The sequence below is a fragment of the Pleurodeles waltl genome, chromosome 8 (genome assembly GCF_031143425.1).
Source record: "Pleurodeles waltl isolate 20211129_DDA chromosome 8, aPleWal1.hap1.20221129, whole genome shotgun sequence".
NCBI lineage: Eukaryota > Metazoa > Chordata > Amphibia > Caudata > Salamandridae > Pleurodeles > Pleurodeles waltl.
The window spans coordinates 1,246,162,056-1,246,181,547 of NC_090447.1; the positions used below are offsets into that span (position 1 = coordinate 1,246,162,056).

General features: G+C 43.3%; 1 protein-coding gene across 4 annotated transcripts in view; it reads left to right on the forward strand.

The window, feature by feature from the left end:
* The window catches only part of STARD13 (StAR related lipid transfer domain containing 13), a 769,773-nt gene that overhangs the window by 730,441 nt on the left and 19,840 nt on the right, over positions 1-19,492 (forward strand). For all 4 annotated transcript variants that reach the window (XM_069205550.1, XM_069205553.1, XM_069205552.1 and 1 more), the window contains 4 exons: positions 3,977-4,040; positions 10,272-11,665; positions 15,190-15,363; positions 17,369-17,528. In XM_069205550.1, coding sequence (XP_069061651.1) covers positions 3,977-4,040; positions 10,272-11,665; positions 15,190-15,363; positions 17,369-17,528 — 1,792 coding nt within the window. The remainder of the gene's footprint in view (positions 1-3,976; positions 4,041-10,271; positions 11,666-15,189; positions 15,364-17,368; positions 17,529-19,492) is intronic.

Genomic DNA, 19,492 nt, shown 5'->3' on the forward strand with positions numbered 1-19,492 from the left:
GTTCCGAGGTGGTGATGATGCGCTCCCTACTAGCAGGGGGGAAACGCAGGAGGAATTGGGCTCGTGATGACCAACTGTTGACGCGGGTCATGAGAGTGATCTTTGCACATTAAAACCCCCTGTAAACATCTCTGCTAACGCGGTGCTGTGTGCAGGGCGTTGCCCCAGATTGGTGGATTGGGTGACTGATTCCTCCGTTGCGTGTGGCCCTACTAGCGCTTTACCCCATTCTGGAACCTGTGCTGCTGGTTTATAGAGGAATCGGACTATGGAGTCCTTTCCTTCGGATCTGTGTTGTTGTATGGTCTAGGGAGTCACTGCTGCTTCCGTCCAGTGCCCTAGCAGCCAGTGGGTGAGAAGTGCTTCCCCCCGTGCATTTGGATTGCAGGGTAGAGCAGTCCCACATCCCTTGCCAGCACATATTGTATTTCCTTTTTGGCATTGCCAGCTGGGGGTACGAGGTCCAACTAGGGAGCTTGGTGAGCTTAGTGTCTCTCTACTCACGCACTGTAACTGACCCAGCTGCAATGCTGTCCTGCTGTGCCTGTTTCTTCCACTCTCTCACTCCACCCCACTAGCTTTTAGCCATGCTAAACTGCAGCCACACTGGTGTACAATGTGGCAAAATACATTGCCAAAGCCAATAGCTCTTGTATAGGCGAGACCTATTGGCTTTGCCAGTGGTTGTGTTCTCCTTATTGAGAATATGTTTCAACTGAAGAAATCCCTTCCCTGCACCCTCAGCGCAAAAGAGGGGAGTTTGGGACACGTTTCCGATCTAAATGGGGTACCCACATCTACTTTTTATAAGTGTAGGGACAGAAGTGCCTATAAGGCGGCAATAGATTTTCAAATGTTTGATAATACACATAAAGTTACATACGACCTTGTGGGTGTTCTCAGCCTTCGTAATAGCCACACCCCTGACACTTCTATAGGAATTCATATTTTTCCAGCCTTGGGAATCGTTTACAGCAGAAATATTGGCACATGCAGCAGATTTGTTTAATGATCACCATTCTGTGGATTAGGATCTGGTCTGTGCAAGTGGCAGTTTTCTGCCCATATGTGACAAGAATAATTGGCCACAGCCTTTGACTTGTCCTCCCGCTCTTGCAGGAGATATTCGATTACAAATATGCAGAATAATTAATGTGTAAACTAAACTGTGAAAAGAACAATGACTGTGAAGACCGTAATCAACTTCAAATACATATTCAAACAGTTCAGTTAAAGTAAAAGCCAATTATATTGTTTGAAATACTTTCTAACACGTGAGCACACCCCCATAAATGATTCTTTATCAGCTAATGGTGGATTTCAGATAAAGTACCTTTAGAAGACAGGGTTGAAAGGCCAGTCACCCCGATTCCTTTTCATTGTTTGAGTAGCGAAGAAGTTGCCTTTACTGGAGTCCGGCAGCGGGTGCCGTGACGTCATAGGGCAGCATTGATAAACGACTGCAGCAGGGAAGGGACGTGTTTTCTTGTTCTTATTACAGGCGAGTAGATTGTTACAAGGAACTCTGTGTATGTTATAGCACAGTCATTGAAGAGGCCTGTGCAGTTTATGTGCACTGCGTTATTAGTATAAAGAAACAACAAAAATGTGCTTGTAACGCCAATAGGACTAGCTTTAAAGGAATGATGCTTTGGAATGTGGAGCATTACGGCTAGATTGCATGGGAATGGATCTGTATTTCTATGGAAGCAATGAATCGTAAAATAATATTGGTGTAGGTTAAAAGGTCACGTGACAGTTGCAGTGTCATACCAGATCTAGAAGTCTATGTAGTTTGATGACTGCCCTCCTCCCCTTTGTGTTGCTGCCACAGCTAATAACATCGATTATTTAGGTATGGAAGACACTTTCGCATTCCAATGTTATGTGTGTGTCTCTGAAAGTTCAGGCTTATGCAGCTGCATTATTATTAAAAATTATCTCAGCAGTGTGAAAGGCAAGCACTTTTCCTGGAAGCGCACGTCTGCCCACTGGAAACAAGTACTCCTGGCTCCCAACATGTGGGCGGAGTCAAAGCCCTACTCGGATGATGCTCACATAATTGTCTGGTGACAGCTATGCTGTCACGTCATACCACAACCAGGGGTGTATGTGTGTTTCAGTTCAAAATCTAAAGACTCTAATGCTGTTGTTACACGCAGTGTTCTATAGTGCCCAGTCAACCGTTTCCACAGCTTCTTGGCACTGTGGTGTGCCTCGGAGAGCCTGGCAGCGGTGGGCTGCGCGTCGCCGCGGAAGAAGCATCTATGAGAGAGGCCTAGCCTTGCGGCTGGCCTGTGTGTGTTCTTATCTCTGCGCTCGGTGAGCCAAGAGGTCCTGGGGTGATTGATGCATCCCCTGTAAGCCTAGATATGATGTGCCCTGTGCAGTGCTTAATTTGTAAATAAACAGGTGCCGGTGCTCAAAGCCCTCCTCTCAAACACGCGGCTGCCGCAATTAAATGTGCGAACACGGAATACTGAGGCAGGTAATCCTGAAGCCGCCTCGGGCCTCTTCAATCCATTTTAAGGTACTCACTGCCCCCTCAGCTCAGTCTTGCAGCTTTCTGCTTTGTGCTCGCAGTGAGTGCTTGAGGCAGAAAGATAAGCGCTAGCCCTCATATATCAGTGCCGGTGCTCAGCACCGGAAACAACAAGCACAAATTAAGCACTGGCAATGTGTAAAATGTGTGAAGGTTACTGGGGAGCACAGGAGCCCCTCCAAAGCACAGGGTGTTCATGTTCACAGAGCCTTTCTGTCCCCAGTGAGCGCTTTTCCACTCTCTATACATTTCCCAGACGTGTCTGTGTTTTTTTCATCATCAAGTAATATATGGGACATGCTGACATTAGGACGGGCACCGCAGCTACTTGCGATAGGTTAGAGTTCTGCATGCTGTGATGGTTGAGTGCACTCCAGTGCAACGAGCAGGGTCAAGCGGTGATAACTCGGTATAACCTACTGAGTTATCACCGCTTGACCCTGCTCGTGGCGCCAATGCAGTAACAAACAGATCGCAGCTTCATACTCTGCCTGACTCCACCTTTCATATATCTTTGTGTAAGCTATTAACCGCACCACTTAGCAAGCACCCAGGGGCACATAAATGTGTGGAGTGTCCTGATCACTAGGGTAACGCTGCTCGGTAAATATTACCCTGATGATGTTGGAAGTGGCACACTTGTACGAACGAATCTAGGCAGTCCACGGGCTTTGGTAGAATTTGGCTGGTGTTTGTGCGCCTGTCTGCTGTGTGTGTGTAAATAGATATTTTAGTGCGAGTGTGCAGAAGTGCTCTTTCTGCCTCGGTCCTTCCCTGGACAATGAGAGATGTTGATTTAGCTGATGGCTTTGAGCGCAGCAAGGCCTGAGCACGATTTAAACTAATCAGCCTCCTTCAAGGTGAATTGTGTGGATTAGGTTTGAAAAGATTGAAAGGCTTAAGTTAACTCTGTACATTACAAAAACGAGAGCTGTGATTAGGTTAAAGGTAAACAGTTAACCCTCTAAGGATGCAAGTTGATAGGTGGATTATTGCACCTAATCACCTTGTGAAAGGTGGAAGGGGCCACTGTCCTGGCTAGAGTAGGCGGGGCTTCTTCAAGATCTGGCCAATGAGGTGCTGGCTGGAGCTACCTGGACTTGAATGAATGGGAGCCCCTTGGATGCTGCCTCCAACCTCGGGACGTATCTGAGGTCCATCAGCGCACAGTAGTCAGGAGCTGCCCTGGGAAACAGCGTGGCTACAGTGTGTGGCAAGGATTTGGGATTGTATTTACCATGGTACCTCAGGTGGCCCAGCGTCAGGCGGTGTAGAGACACTGTGTTTTGAGATACCCGAGGGCCTTGCTTGAACCAGGCCGCAGGAGGCGATGGGAGGGCAGCCGTGGAAGGAAAAGCAGACCGAGAAAGAACGGAAGCCAGGGCTGGTAGTCAGTGCCGGGATGTTAATCATTGGATTCTGCTTCATTCCTAGGCGGCTGAACACCCTGAACAAGTGCGCCTCCATGAAACTCGATGTGAACTTTCAAAGGAAGAAGGTGAGTCCGCGCATGCGCCAGGCTGCTCTCTGTAACCGTGTCCTTTCATGCACTTACACCATGTGAGAATAAATGCACAGAAAAAGATGAATTTTCGATTTAGCAATTGCTCGAAGTTTGGGTTACTAGATGGGACAAATAAATAAATGCAACATTTTAAAATAACTGTTTATATCTCAAGTTTTATTTACTTACTTTGTTTCTGTGAGTGGCATAACGCCAATGTTGATGTTTAAACCGCAGAACTACACTGTCTTATGTATGAAATCATCTTGGTTAGTATTTTCAGCTTTCAAAGCGTAATGTTTTTTCATATTCAATGATAAATGTTTGGAAATGGTTAATGCTCTGTGATATTTTCGGTGCATGGGATGAAAATTGTAAAAAAGTCAATTGATTGTGTGTGTTTGTTGCTTGAGTGGATTCCTAGTTAGTTTCTTAACTGGACAGTTTAATAGTTTACCAATCCTTCCACTAATGCTTAATTTAAGATAGATAGATAGATAGATAGATAGATAGATAGATAGATAGATAGATAGATAGATAGATAGAGTTAAACCTTACCACTGGCACTGCCAAAAGCTCATATTGACGAACACCAAGTGTGCTCAGTCTTCCACCTCATGCCCCTTTCCTCCACCCACGGCCCTACACCTCCTCTGTCTTGCAGAGGTTCTGTTTCCACCCCTGCTTACTCTCCAGTGACAAGAAAAGGTAACTTGCAGTTCGCCAATGTGCTCCTCGGTTTTCTGAAAGTTCCCTAATTCCAAATTATTAGTCTGGTAAATGAGAACAGTTTATTGGTTTCTGCTTTTGACTATACCATGGTAAATCAGACTTTTCTGTTCGAAGATCTTTCACAAAAAAGCTTTTCCGTTACATTCTATTTTTTGAGCTGACAGATATATGAGGTACAGCCATCCTTTACGTTGGAGATAGTACATTGAAAATTGCATCAGTGACTAATGATGCAATAATATAACGTACGTAACCAGAATCTATTCCAAAGTTCTCCATACATATTTTCATTTCAGCAATGTATTATATGTATGTTCACGTTCAAGATGGCAATATACCATTCTGTGTACTTATTTTTCCAAATATATTCAATTCGCTTAATATAACAGGAGCATAACACAAATAAAGTTACCAAAAACATTTTAAAAAAGCGACTAGAGATTCGCCTCAGTGACTTTAGGTGTCTGTTTAGTGTATTTATAATGTTTATGCTTCCATGGAACAATTCCTGCTAAGTAAGACGTGTCGTTTATACAATATATAATAATACGGCAATCCATCAATGCTTTCAATTTTCCAAACGTGGACATTTCGTCCCCAAGTCAAAAACAGACTTAATTTTTTAATTTCGCGGGGAGGGGAGGAGAGGAGTGGCGCGAGCACAGTGTGAACGTCATAGACAGACGCACACAAGACAGGGCACGAGACGCAGGGAAGTGACATAACCTCATTAAAAAAGAGTGCACTTTGAGGTCTGCGGTTCGAAGAGTATTAACGGCGGGTAGGGGGTGCGCAGCTGTGACAGCAGAGTAGATGTCATCATTGACTAAAGTGTAGTTGTTTGCCCTATCATTAGTAAAACACTTAAAACTGATTCTGTAAATTCAGCACGTTAATGGTAACGCGCTGTATAGGTTTCATGGGACTTAAATGTGAAAAACAATTAATGCCATTCATTAAACTGTAGTAGATCTTGACATTTCACCGGAAGCTCACAAAGCTGTGAGAAGTGGCAGGTCATTTGGATGGTTGGGGCCCGTGGGGCGTTAAGGGGTGCGGTGTGTATTCGCCAGCGCGTGGAGCGGTGAGGTACAGGCGCGCGCGGAGTGTGTGTTGAGGAATGTGGGACACGTCCTCCTGTCACGTTAGCGCGCGCAGCTTCTTCAATGTATTGAGTGAGCCTGTCACCTCCAGTGAGAGACTAATAGGGGCGAGGGAGGGCTAAGGGGGCCAGGTAGTGGGAGGGCGACAGACAGCTCACACATCTCTCCCTGCACCGATGCGTCTCAAAACTGCACTAAGGGACGCCTGGCTGCGGAAATGGGTTAAGTCTATGGACTGGCAATAGTTAAAAATGCTAAATTTCTACAACGTCCATTAAAATGTACGCACAGGGCTGCAGACACCAGTGAGCTGCAGAAAGGGACAGCAGGCGATAGAAAAGAATAGTGGTGTTAAAATGACTGTAATAATACCCCTCTCCCCCACTCCCCCCCTTCACTTTCTGAGTACCGTGGTCTGGCATTGGAGTTAAGGGGAAGCACACGGACCCAAAGAGCTGCAAGGATGCAGATTAGTCACAGATGAGGGTCGAACAGACTAGTCAAAGAGCAGTTTCATGTCGCTCCACAGGCAACACTGCAGAGTTACCACTGCGAGAAGGAACGGCGACACACTTTCCATTACCCCCACCTTAATTTCATTGGCTGGGTAATCGAAATGCGTGTTGTATACGTTCTCCTGGTAGTAGCTTTAGGAGAATCCGAACAGGAATATCTATAGATGTCAGTATCATCATGGTACAAACATGAATGTGATTTTTGTGGTCATGCTGAAGACCACTTCTAGAGTGGGCTTTGTGTCTGCCCTTTACTCATTAATGGATGGTTTCCATGTTTATATTGATTTTCTGCTCCTCATTCAACACCCATTCTTCTGTTCGTCTAATTGCTGGTGCATTTCACCAGCAATTTGATAGATTGAGGGTCTCCTGCCACTGCTGACGTCACCGATCTGTTTTTCTTTCTGCATATTTATGTGGCATTTGAGCTACAGTACTCAACGGAGTACATATTCTGTTCATTCCTTCCTTTCTCTCTCTTTATCCTTCCCCTATTCCCCCCGACCTTACTTCCCGTTTGTAGCTACCCTGCAATTTGCACAAATACTGACAAACGAATGAATAGCAGTGAACGTGCCACCTTGAAGTGTTATTTTGTATACTTTTAAGATGGCTGCCACATTGCATCTAAATTTAATGTGATGGCTTTCTTGGACTCGTAAACAGTTTTATTGTGTTTACCTTTTGCTATACAATTCCATTATGGCTGTCACATTGCATCTAAATGCAGTATGACTGCAGCTTTGGAACTATGCAAATCAACAGCCCAAGATGGTTGCCCTTCGCCGGCCATGGGCTTTGTAAATGCTTGTGCTACTATTCTACAAACACTGACAAAGCCAATACTAGCAGCAAAAGCACATTGGCAAAGCTAGACCAGGTGGCTTTGCCATGACTTGTTCATGAATGACTCTGTGTGCAACTGAAGTGACACATTATCCCTATGGACACTATAGAAGAAACCAACTAAAATACATTTACATCAGGTTGTAGTGGTACTAGGTTTGGTAACTAACAAAACTATGTTCATTCCTGATTGCGGAAGGTTACATCTGTCTTAATCAGACTTCCCAAATACTCCAGCTTCACAGGAACACTTTATTCTTTATAAAGTGTTAGAAGGCAATCTCCCCCTATAGTTAATGTGGTTCCCGTTCCTGTGTGGAACCTTCTCTTATAGAGGCATGCTCACTTTAAGCAGCTCACATAAATGTTCTCTTTTATGTTCTAGGAATAAAATTGACTTTCTGAACTCTGTTTTATCTGGCGGTACACAGATTTTCCTTTCACAGAGTTGACATATATCTGACTATGAGAACATCAGTGGACTGCAGGTGGCTTGTTCTGTTTGTGGGGCTTGATACAAGAATATACGTCTCTGTCCATGTGGACAAGAACATGACCCTCTTTCTGATACATTTATTTGTTGTTAACAAGACATTATCCTACTACTCTCTATCTATTACAAAGTTTCCAAATGGCCAGAAAATACAATTGACCTTTAGATTGTCCCTAATTGATGCTGCTTACCACCAAATTGTAAATCACTTCTGTTGTAAATTAGTTTGCATAGTATTGTCCTCTTAGTCTATGATAATTTGTATCACCATGTTGAAGGGATCATTAAGGTCTGTGTGCCCATCAGAAGCCTTAGGTTTAGGCCAGTTGCTACTGTTAACAGGCTTTCGCGAAGGCTTCCAGATCTGTAACATCTAGCGGGTCAAGGGGACATGATGTAAGGCGAGAACCCATCATGGCTGAAGTGGTCAGCAAACATCATCTTCGTCACAGCAGGAGCCTACTCTTGCAGCAGCACAGTCAAAAGCATGGTGGGCAGATTACAGAGATACACTATGCAGCAGGAGGGAAAAGCAAGCAAGGAGAAAGGGCAGTGGGAAATGTCTGGCCCACAAAGCAAGTCCTGGGCATGCAGGAAGTGAAGGCTGGTGGGCGATGCAACGCTATGCAAAGCTGTGTAGTGTGGAAGTGTACAGTGTAGAAGAGCATGGTAGGGCAGCCGTGCTGGCCCTAAAGAGGGAATAAGCAAGCCAAGCACCACACAGAGGTACTGTTTGTTGAAAACCTTACTAGCATGTGGCCAACCCACATGTCTTGCTTCTCAACTAAGTACCGTGCAGGTCAATAACACCTGTAAAATGTAGACTACACTTTAGATAACTCTTTAACCTTGTGAAAGCCATCTTTGTTCATATATCTAATAGTCTTCATAGAGTTTCCATAATAGGATAGTGTTGATCAACTTAATTGTTGGAAAAATGTACCAATTATCATCGAGCTTTGTAAGTTCAGTTTCTCAGGTTATACCAGACAATGCACCTTACATTATCCTAACAGCTAAGGGAAGGTACTTTACTGCAAATCGAGCTTACCTACCAGGTTGAATAAACTGAAAATTCTACAGCTAATGCAAATAAATAAGCCGAATTGCATTTGTGTTAAGTGAATCACGAAGCTTTGAAGGAATTATGTTTTCCTCATTGTCAAACCTATTTGTATATAAACAGATGGAATAAGAGGTGAAGTCAAATTGCACCAGTCTCGTGTTTTTTAGTCTTTTAGTCTGTCTGAAAGACCTATTTTATCAATTCTTTAAAATACACAATAGCATCTTTTTTGGCTGTAAACAGCGAGTGTTACTGTCTCACCTCATGTTATTAGCTGTTTGGTGTATCATTCAACCGCCTATGGAGTACTGGCATTGCATTGCATACAACTATTTTACCTTTTAAAAGTACTCTAGATCACTACATTTTAAAATCTTTAACTCATAGACACATTATAGGCAGAAAAGATCACCTTTTTTATCTTTTCTTTTCACTATCGCAGGATTTTAAATATTTTGGTCAAAACCTATTGGTTTTGCTAATGCTTGTTTCTCCTATACTTATACTTTCAACATAGTCTGGGCTTGCATAAGTAAACATGTCCAGGTATGGAGAAGATGAGGAAATACATCCTAATGAACAGGGGGTGGGCAAAGTTGTTTGTCGAAATGCAAACCATTCAAACTCCTCCCTTTTTTGTCTGCCCCTGAGTGGCCTAGAGTAAAAGGTGGTTTTCATGCCCAAATACAGAAAATAGACTGTGCAGGCTTACAGGAGGCCAACCAGATTAGGTCTGTGCAATGAAAGTTCAAACTTAACCTGTCAGAATTGAAAATTATGCACATGAACACTGGAACTCAGTGTTAAGAAAGGTAGAGAATTAAAGTTTGCTCTTACAGAAATGGGTTTTGCATTGTCTGTAAATGTTTGTGTTAAGAGCTAGGTGGGTTGGAATCAAACGGCAATCTTTTATGCTCAGGAGTTTTTGTCACTAAATATGAACAATAATTGTGAGAAACATTGGATCATGTCAAAAGACCAATTGGCCGTACTCATGACTTCTTGAAACCTTCTTTTTGATATACCATTGATAGAAGTACATGCTCGCTGAAATACAGATGTTTTCTGGAACATTAAACAGTCAGATGACTCATTGGTATAGAGGGTGCAAGCGTATGAATATGCAATAGCGAGGCATTTGTCTAGTGCTGCATAGGGCATGTGTCTACACAGTTTCATTATTAACCGCGCTTCTTAGGTTATTTCTGTGGCCCCCTCAACTTTTTTTCATTTTCAGATCCTTTCATGTTTCCATCAAAATTGTTTGCATCTGGGCTGTTTGTTGTTCTGAACTCCTTTTTTCAGTAAGAGAACTGGACTCCTCAATTAATATATTTGAAGTTACAGGAAGGGAACATGTGGAAACCCGTTGATAATTAAACAGCGCAATCCAAATCATTCTTATACATATATTTGGAAACAGAACAACACTTCTTGTTGTATATAATTAAATTTGGTGTTTTTCAGGGTGAAGACTCCGATGAAGAAAGCCACTGCGCCATCAGTGACAAATGGACGTTCCAGAGGACCAGCCGGCGATGGTCCCGGGTGGACGACATTGACGGCTTCCTGGGCCGATCAGACAGGCAAGGGTCTGTGGGGGACGTGAGAATGAAAAACACGACCAGCAGTGAGAGCGTGCTCACTGATTTGAGTGAGCCTGAGGTCTCCTCCCTTCACAGTGAGAGCAGTGGAGGAAGTGACACTAGGAGCCAGTCTGGCATAAACACAGTGAACAGAGAAATGTATGACTGTTCGGGTCGGAGTTGGGCAGAGCCCACCCTCCTGCCTGACTCCATCTCCCTCAGTGACACGCTCCCCCACTACCCACGGGACGTCATACATGGCTCACTTATCACGAGAAGTGAGAAGCCAGCACGAATCAAGGCCAGAAGCATTTTTAAGCGCATGGACGTTCTAAGGGAGCGAGGAAGTCCTGGAAAAACAAAGGGGTTGGGGCGGACTAGAAATCTGGTAATCAGTGGACCAGTCCTTCAGCAGGAGTCAGAAGTTATGAAGTCCTTGCCCTGTGAACGGATAGGGTATGATGATGTGACAAACATGACGTCAGACATAGCACGAAGGGAACTTTCTTTTTCTGCTAAGTCCAGCAGTGACAGTAGTCAGTCAGAAACTAGCAGCAGTGCTGTAAGCACACCCTGCTCAACAGAGCACAATGGTCATAGAGGCAACAAGCGAGGGGGCATGTACCTGGAAGACGTAGACATCCTAAAAGCCTCAGAGGGCCGGCGTGTGGTGGACCAAAATCGTAAGAATGAGTATCACTCGCAAGAAAATCTTGTTGTTTATATCCCCAAGGATCACAAACCTGGGACCTTTCCAAAGGCCCTCTCCATTGAAAGTCTCTCCCCGACTGACAGCAGCACTATCAACTGGCAAACTGGTAAGAGCTCACTGAACAGGAAGCCAGGCAGCAATCCAAAGGAACCAAGACTTGCCACTTCCTTTTGTCCGCGTGGGAGCAGGGTAAGTGTTTATGACAATGTGCCTGGGTCTCACTTGTATGCTAGCACAGGAGACCTCATGGACATGGGGGAGGACCTCTTTCCACACTTGGATGACATTCTACTGCATGTCAATGGACTCCAGAAAGTTGTTGATCACTGGTCAAAGAATGTGTTGCCTGAACTACAGGACGTGAATCTGTCGGTGGCAGAACCGGCTTCTGCACCATTCCAGTCTCCCAATCATTTAACATTGGATTTTGAGGGTAACTCTATCTCAGATGGCCGGACAACACCAAGTGATATGGACCGAGATGGGGCATCAATTGATGAATTAGATGGACCAAGAGAACGGAGGGACTCTGGCGTTGGTGCATCCTTGACAAGACCCAACAGGTTGGTAGCTTTATTATAAAAGGTGTGACTTTTATTTTGCAGACAATAGTAATTATAAAGGTAACGTGTATAACTAAATGATTTATTTGCTAATACTGATTCTTTTTGTGCACTCTACCATTTGACAAGGTAAAATTGTGAAGATATGATTCATATTCAGATTACAAAGTAGGTAGCTTAGAACACACCAAAAACTCCCAAAGCACACCCTGAGAAGGTGAACGCATGTGAACGTCACATTCACTTATGGCTTTTCTAAAGCACAGGGTACACCACCAACATAGCTACTGGATAGTTCTGACCAAGCTATGCTTTAGGTGGCAATCTGGAGTGGAGGTTCCTTTGTTGAATGTATTTGGCGATTTTATTCCTGATAAAAGCAGTCCTTTTCCATTTATTGCCTTGTGGGTGGTATAAATCAGCTTGAAGGTGGATCTTCTGGCATCCAGTAACCATTGTAGGACCCCCAAGCAGGGGAGATGTTAAATTGTGGCTTTATATTTATGAGTAGCCTGAACGAGCTATGCCTTAGGTGCCAATCTGGAGCAGATGTTCCATTGTTGGATGCATTTGGTGATTTTAATACAGATGAAAACTGTCCTGTTCCATGTATCACTTTTTGAGTGATACAAAGGAGCTTGAAGGTGGATCTTCTTGCAACTGGTAACTTATGTAGGGCCCTCAAATCAAGGGAGATGTGGGCTTGTGGCTTTACATGTAGGAGTAGTCTGGCAACAGAGTTCTGAATCTGTTGTAGTCTTTTCATAGTTGATAAAGATTATCTGTGGTAGAGGCCACTGACATAAACAGGTTTAGACAGTACAAGAGAGATAGTAGCCTGGACCTTGTGTGAAAATCCCAAGTGGAGGAAGATGTGTTGCGGAGTTTTCATAGTAATGAAAGAAAAAAAAAACCTTTGACTATATCCAGTGCACTACTTTATGTTTTACCCTATACATCACTCAACATATCCTCTGCCTCCACTCTCTGAGTCATCCCAAACCTCATTTTACTACTATGATCTTCATAATAATCCTTTCTAGACTCTTCCCTACTCTATCCCTCATTGGATCACCTCACACCTCATTTTACTACTATGATCTCCCAAACAACCCTTTCTAAATTCTTCCCTCATGTACCTTTCCTTTGACTCATTCCAAACCTCATTTTACTAGTATGATCTTCCTAATACATTTCTAAAGACTCTTCCCTCTTCCATCTCTCCTTTTACTCACCCCAAACCTCATCTTACTACTATGATATCCCAAATAAATCTCTCTAGACCCTTCCCTCTTCTATCCCTCCATTCTCCTATTTAATCCAACTAATAGACACCGCTAAAATTAACTCATATTTCCCTATAATAATCCACCACTAATCCTTTTTGGGTTCTGGATTAGCGGACTACTCAATGAAAAAGTGCTTTGATGCCTCATCAGGGCTAATAAGCGCTATATAAATACAATTGCAACTAATACAGCTTTTCCTATGTGAAGGCGTGACTTGTGACTAGAATACGAGGTGTATTGTCTATGTTAATAGCATTTGAAAAAGCACTTTCTACTATCAGTAATTGAATTTGGGAGCCAATTGCACACAGTTCTGAGATCTCCATTGATTTGTTTTGTATGGGTGCTTGATTATGTATGGTTGAGAGAGATGGATTATTTTAAATGTCTAATTTAGTAAAACGTTGTGTGGTTTTATGTCAAAGTAAAATTAGCTCGGTACTCAGAAATATTTGTAGTGTGTGTGGAGCGTGCCCCAGGGGTTTGCCTATGTTTCTTGAACTGGATTCGCCAGTTGCCCGTAGCTCGGCCTCGACAGAGTCACTCACTAGGTAAATTTGTACATTTCGGAGAGGTGCAGTATGCCAACTGACAAGTTATCTAGCTATGTGAACGGTACGTAGTGTATCCATACCAATGCGCTTTGTGTAAAAGTGTATGTTCGTAGTGCCAAGTCTGTGCAATGTAAAAAAGCCAATACACCCACCAAGCAGCAACTTTGAGGGTAGTCACAAAACTTCCGACATACATTTTTGAGAACCTCAGTTCCATCTAGATAAACAAGACATGTCCCAGGACATTTGTAAGAAAGGGTGGCCTGTAAGGTAGTGTAGCTTATTTTTGGGCAAACAACTATGCAAGTGCATAAACTGCGCCTATTTAAGGTTTGCTAAAGTGCCACAAATCACCTACTTTTGTGTACAACATCATGGATTTATGACATGTAAGTTTTAATGAATATCAAATGATAGTTTTTGTCAATGCATCATTACATAGTACACTCTGCATAATGCCATAGAAAGTGTAGTTTGATAAGATACCTTTCCACACGATAAAGTGCATTCTGCTCAGTTCCAGCCCCACACTGAAAGGCACAGGCTGCCTCATGTCTCAGTGCATTAAAAAGTGCAGCCTGTCTCATCTCTTTCCACATTAAAAAGTGCAGTCCCTCTTGTGTCCCACAAGACAAAGTGCTTTCTTCAATTACAAAGTACAGTCTGTATGAACCCTCCTGCGTTATAAAATGCACCCTGTCTCGTGTCTTACCATCTTAGACTTTGCAGTTTGTGTGATGCTTTCTTTATCAGAAAGATGAATTGCCATAAAATCGCCAACCTTTAGAAAGCACAATCTTGCATGTGCTTCCCTACAGTATAACGTGTTTTCTGCATAGTGATTTCCTGCGTTAAAAAATGCAGTCCAAACGTGGCCTTCATGCATTAGAAAGCACAGTCGTCCTGAGGCCTCTCTGCATTGGAAAGTGCAGTTTGCATGATGCCTTTCTTAGAAAGTGCAGTCTACATTCTGTGGCCCTTTGTTGAAAAGTGCAGTCCGTCTCATGCTTCTCTACGTTAGAACGTGCAGTCTAGAGACAATGCAGTCTGCGCGGTGTCTGCATGCATGAGAAAGCTTCGCATTTGAAAAGGGAACCAGGAAAATCCATGCCCATGTTCTTGAACCCACACTCCTGACACATGATTTGCTTTATTCGACATCTCCAGAACATACGGATGCGTAATATAACCATGGAGAGCAGACATGCACGATGCGATTTTAATTATCTGTGAAACAGTCCACCTGTTTTAGTAATAGGAACAATGCATTTGTACACTAGAACAGGGCAATTTACTGTAGAGTAATTATGTTTATAGAGTATTTATATCCATACGGAGATACATTAAGTTTGAACTTATTTGTACAACTATAATCTTCAGAGAAATAATAGGACTGAAGACTTCAAGGCATCTGTGAGCATTAAAGAGATATAGTGGGACAGACGTAAGAGTGTTGCTCTAATAAATTGGCTGGAAATGAGCATTGCTTTACAGGTTCTACATAGTATTTAAGTGCTGTGGCAACTACCTGTAATATATTGGCGAGCCATTGGCGAGAATACAGATTTTGTACATGCATTTTCCCAGGACGTGTTGCTAGATGTGCTGCAAAGTATAAATGTGGCCAGTATTTGCCGGTGCATGCAGTAATTTGCAATCCTATTTGTGTCTGTCCTTGAAGGCGATTACGGTGGCACAGCTTCCATATTTCCCATCGAATGAGCCGCTCAGTGGCATCGCTGCAGATCAGCAGCCAGTCCGCCGGCCAGCTGAACCTGCTGCAGAAGTTCTCGCTGCTTCGCCTGACCGCCATCATGGAGAAGTATTCCATGTCAAACAAACATGGCTGGACCTGGTAAGCAGAAGGAGCCCGGAAACGCCAGTGTGGTACAAATATCTGAGGGGTGGGTGTGTCTTCGCAGCACATTAGTTGGAGCGCATGGCCATGCACGTGTGTGTGTAGCTTTCCTACACAGGTTCATGGAGGGCTGAACAATATAGTTTGAAAGAAATCACAATGCAAAAATTATCGGGAGGTTGATGTTAACCTTTCATATATTTACTCCCTCGCCCCATATATGGTGCCATCAGTTGCAGGTATGTTAAACAGTAGGCATTGGGCTTTGGAACCGTCTTTGGTGTATTTTAATAGCCTTAATTTTTAGTGTTGTGGGTGCCATCAGCCCAAGATGCAGTTAGTTGGTGTGCACAGATACACATAAAACACCATTGTCTTAAAGCAGGTTTGTCGAACGTAGGTCCAGGAGAACAAAGTCTAGCCCAGAATTTGAGGATATCCAATAGAAATAAAATATACATGCAGTGATCTACATGGAGCTCATCTACGGAGTCTGTAGTTCTAAATGAGCAGCTGTTTTGTGCTCAGTTCTACTTTGTTTTTGTTATTAAATGTGTCCTGCTTGCACTCATTGTTACCACTAGATAAAGGCTGGTGGCAAGAGTGAGCATCAAATATGAGGCAGCAGAACTTGCATGTTGTGCCAAGTCAGTCCTGATGATGAAACTGGTACTAATACCACTTGTGTCTGTTTTGACAGTACCACAGAACCTTCTAACTCATATGGTGACACCCTGTCACATGATAACGGCTCCTTTAAACGACCCTCAGATAAGGAGTCAATGTCATATGATGTGCATAAAGCAGTGGTCTTCAAACTTTTTACTGCCGCACCCTACCAGTGGGGGAAAAAAATCATTGCCCCCCTCCAAATTTTTCACAATTATTCTATTAAATTGGCAATGTTAAAGTATAGCTACACTTATTTACAGATTGTAGTTAAGGTCTGGTACTGTTTTCAAAATGTAATAAAATACATGATGCTATTCTGGTCAGGCAGGCAGTACTAACGTGGAAACGTATCCACAGTGTGATTAATAGAAGTGGGGATGTGGGTTTTAAAGAGTATTTGGAGTCCTTTCCCTTTTGACACACTCCGAGCTTGGATATAAATGACAGTACAGGTTAATGATGGACCATTACATAGCAGTTTACTGCTGATTATTTTTTGTTACCTTAGAACAAAACCCTATTGCGAGCATAATGCTTCTTTTGGCCAGATCCTGTGCGCCCCCTCCCCCATGGCATCACCTGAGGCCCCCTTTAGGGGCCCGCCCCCAGTTTGAAGACCCCTGGCTTAAAGTGAGGTGGAAAACCCTGCAGAGTGCGAGTTTCCAGTTCGTGTTTGGAGGCTGTGCACTACTCCATCAGGGGTTTTGCGCCCTCCCCAGGACATCAACTGCAGCCTCAGAAGCTTTCATTATTTGTTTTTGAGGAAGGATGTGAAGGATCTGCTCAGACATTGCAGCGCTTTGAGTCTCACCCCTTTCCATGGCCCTGGCAGCTCCATGGTTGACCAGGAGGGGATGTCCTCAAACCGCACCTCAGAACATCCTTCCCCATAAAGGCCCCACAACTCCTCACATGATGAACCTATTATCAGAGTTTCATCATGGTCTGACCGTGGCCCTCTACTATATAGTGCTTCTTAGAAGTTAGCACTGGCTTTTGAAAATAACTACTGGCATAGAATAGCATACTAGACCTGACATTACACCCCTACACTGGTAAAGAAAATTCAACCATTGTTGACAATAAATGGTAAGGAATTATTTAATTTATGAATGGACCACATATATTCGATAATATATAATACATAAATAGTACATAGATCATACTTAAGTGATTGTTTTTTTAGCCCACATTGTGTAATGAAACATCAAAACTTAATTTATTCAGATTAGTTAGTTGCTCTCCGCCAAACATAATCCCTTCTGCAGCAAGTGTCCTGTTCGGTCACACACCGGCATTAAACAACTAACCATAATTGTATGCATTCCAGGTCTGTCCCCAAGTTCATGAAGAGGATGAAAGTTCCCGACTACAAAGACAAGAATGTATTTGGGGTCCCATTAATAGTTCATGTCCAACGGACTGGGCAACCTCTTCCTCAAAGCATTCAGCAAGCTTTACGCTTCTTGCGCAACAACTGCCTGGACCAGGTAAGCCTTCATATTGTGCTCTTCTACCAAAGGCTGTAAAAAGTGTGCTTTAATTATATGCCTGGCTAGCAAACAGGAGCAAAATAATGTCCAGTGTCTTGCTGCCTGTAGGAAACTCTGGATCAACTTGACTTAGCATTCTGTTGATGCAGAACTAAATTGTCAAACTGCAAATTGCTTAATTGCTTAATGTCAAACATAATACAGAACTAGGAAGATGCTACCTGACGCTAGTTCTCCAATATTGAACTTGTATATTTCCCATCACCGCAGACTAAAAGTGCAATTAGACGGAGAAATAATATTAATTGGACTACTAAACTTTCTAGATTCAATTTCATTTTCATCGTATTTGCCAAAACTGTTGACCAAGTTCTTGGTGACGTAAAGCACGCAACAGTCACAGCCGGGCTTTCTGTTTCCATCAGTGCTTTTTCAACAGCTGTCCTTTTTGGAACCACCATATGCCCTCTGCTGGCGCAGATGTGAATAACATACGCACTAAAGACAGCTTAATGTTTCCAAGATGCGCTGACTGGAGCCCGTGCAGTAAATAACTTTTAGAGTTACTTCGTGCGTGCATAGTTATCCAGACCCATTTCATTCCAAGCAGACACAAGGCTAGGTGCGGTATTTATGATATTGACCAAAGCGAGCAAACAAGTATAATAGCCGAACTGCATCGCCGTTGTGGCAGATGTAGCAATACAGCTGTAGAGTAGGCAGGAGTGGCAATTCCCCACGTGGTAACGTGACAGGAAGAACATATTCATGTCTTATGTTTCTCAAAAGGACCAGAAAGACCCACAAATTCCCCAGTAAATGTATCAACACCTGACTGTGGTTGTATCATTATATACCATCACAAATCCTTCCAGCGAGGGTGCACGGAAAACTGCCAAAGCCTGAACTCACTCCAGCGTCTGCTGCACATGATTTCAGGCCTTACAAACGCATACGCATGCACATTAACTACGCGTACTACTGTTGGTCCCACGCAGACAGCGCCATTCTCTGCGGAGATCCGCAAGGTACAGCGGGTGCCATTTTGCCACCTGTGTGTGCTAACACATTTGTTTGCACTTGTCGTGTAATGAGTGCTCTTAAAATTCAAGGGCAATGCCGCACGTCCCTTTTGGGGTTACCTCGTTTGCAGACTATTTACACCCTCCTTAGAGAAAAAAAGATTCGTTTTGTGTTGTTCCTTTTTTGTCTTGCTGTGTTTTGCGTGCTTTTCTCCTATGAGAACGCCAGAAAGGATCCCATCTATGTTGTATCCCGAGTGTAATAGAGGAGACTTTATAGGAAGTGAACGATGTAGCTGCTGCTCAGGAATTCGCCTCTAGGGTATTTCAGTTATGAGAACTACTGCAAAGGGCAGTCAGTGCAGCTGTGGAGGCAAAGCTTTAGGGCTCGTTTCCAGAACTACCGCCCAGAAGTCTTCAAGCCCCTTAGGCTCTCACTCCCCCCTTGACCAGCACCCACAGTGAACAGGACTATTTTAATTCAGAACTGAAACATTCACACCAGTAATAACACTCTCTAATGAGGCACTGGCTTGCGTTTAACAATATGTTTTGTGTACATCTCTTTGGTACAGCTAACATACAAAAAGAGGAGTTTTGCAAACTCACACACGATGGTATCTAACAACTCGGGGAATGTAATTGAACACTTTTTCAATTTAATCTCGAAGAAGGTGAACGTAGATTGTTCGTTGGTGAATATATATATATTTTACATCCACACAAAGGGGAATAGGAAACAAAAGTGGAAAACAAGTTTTCCCTTTGTACCATGCAGTAGCCTGCTTTCTGCGCTTAAAAGATAGTAGAGTTGGTTTATGGTGTTATTTATTTACCAAGTTGTCCCTAGGCCCGTCCCATGTTTCAAAATTCCACCTCGCTCACAGCAAAATCTCATGAGTTTATAAAGTGTCCTATATATGCTGTTTTACCACATGG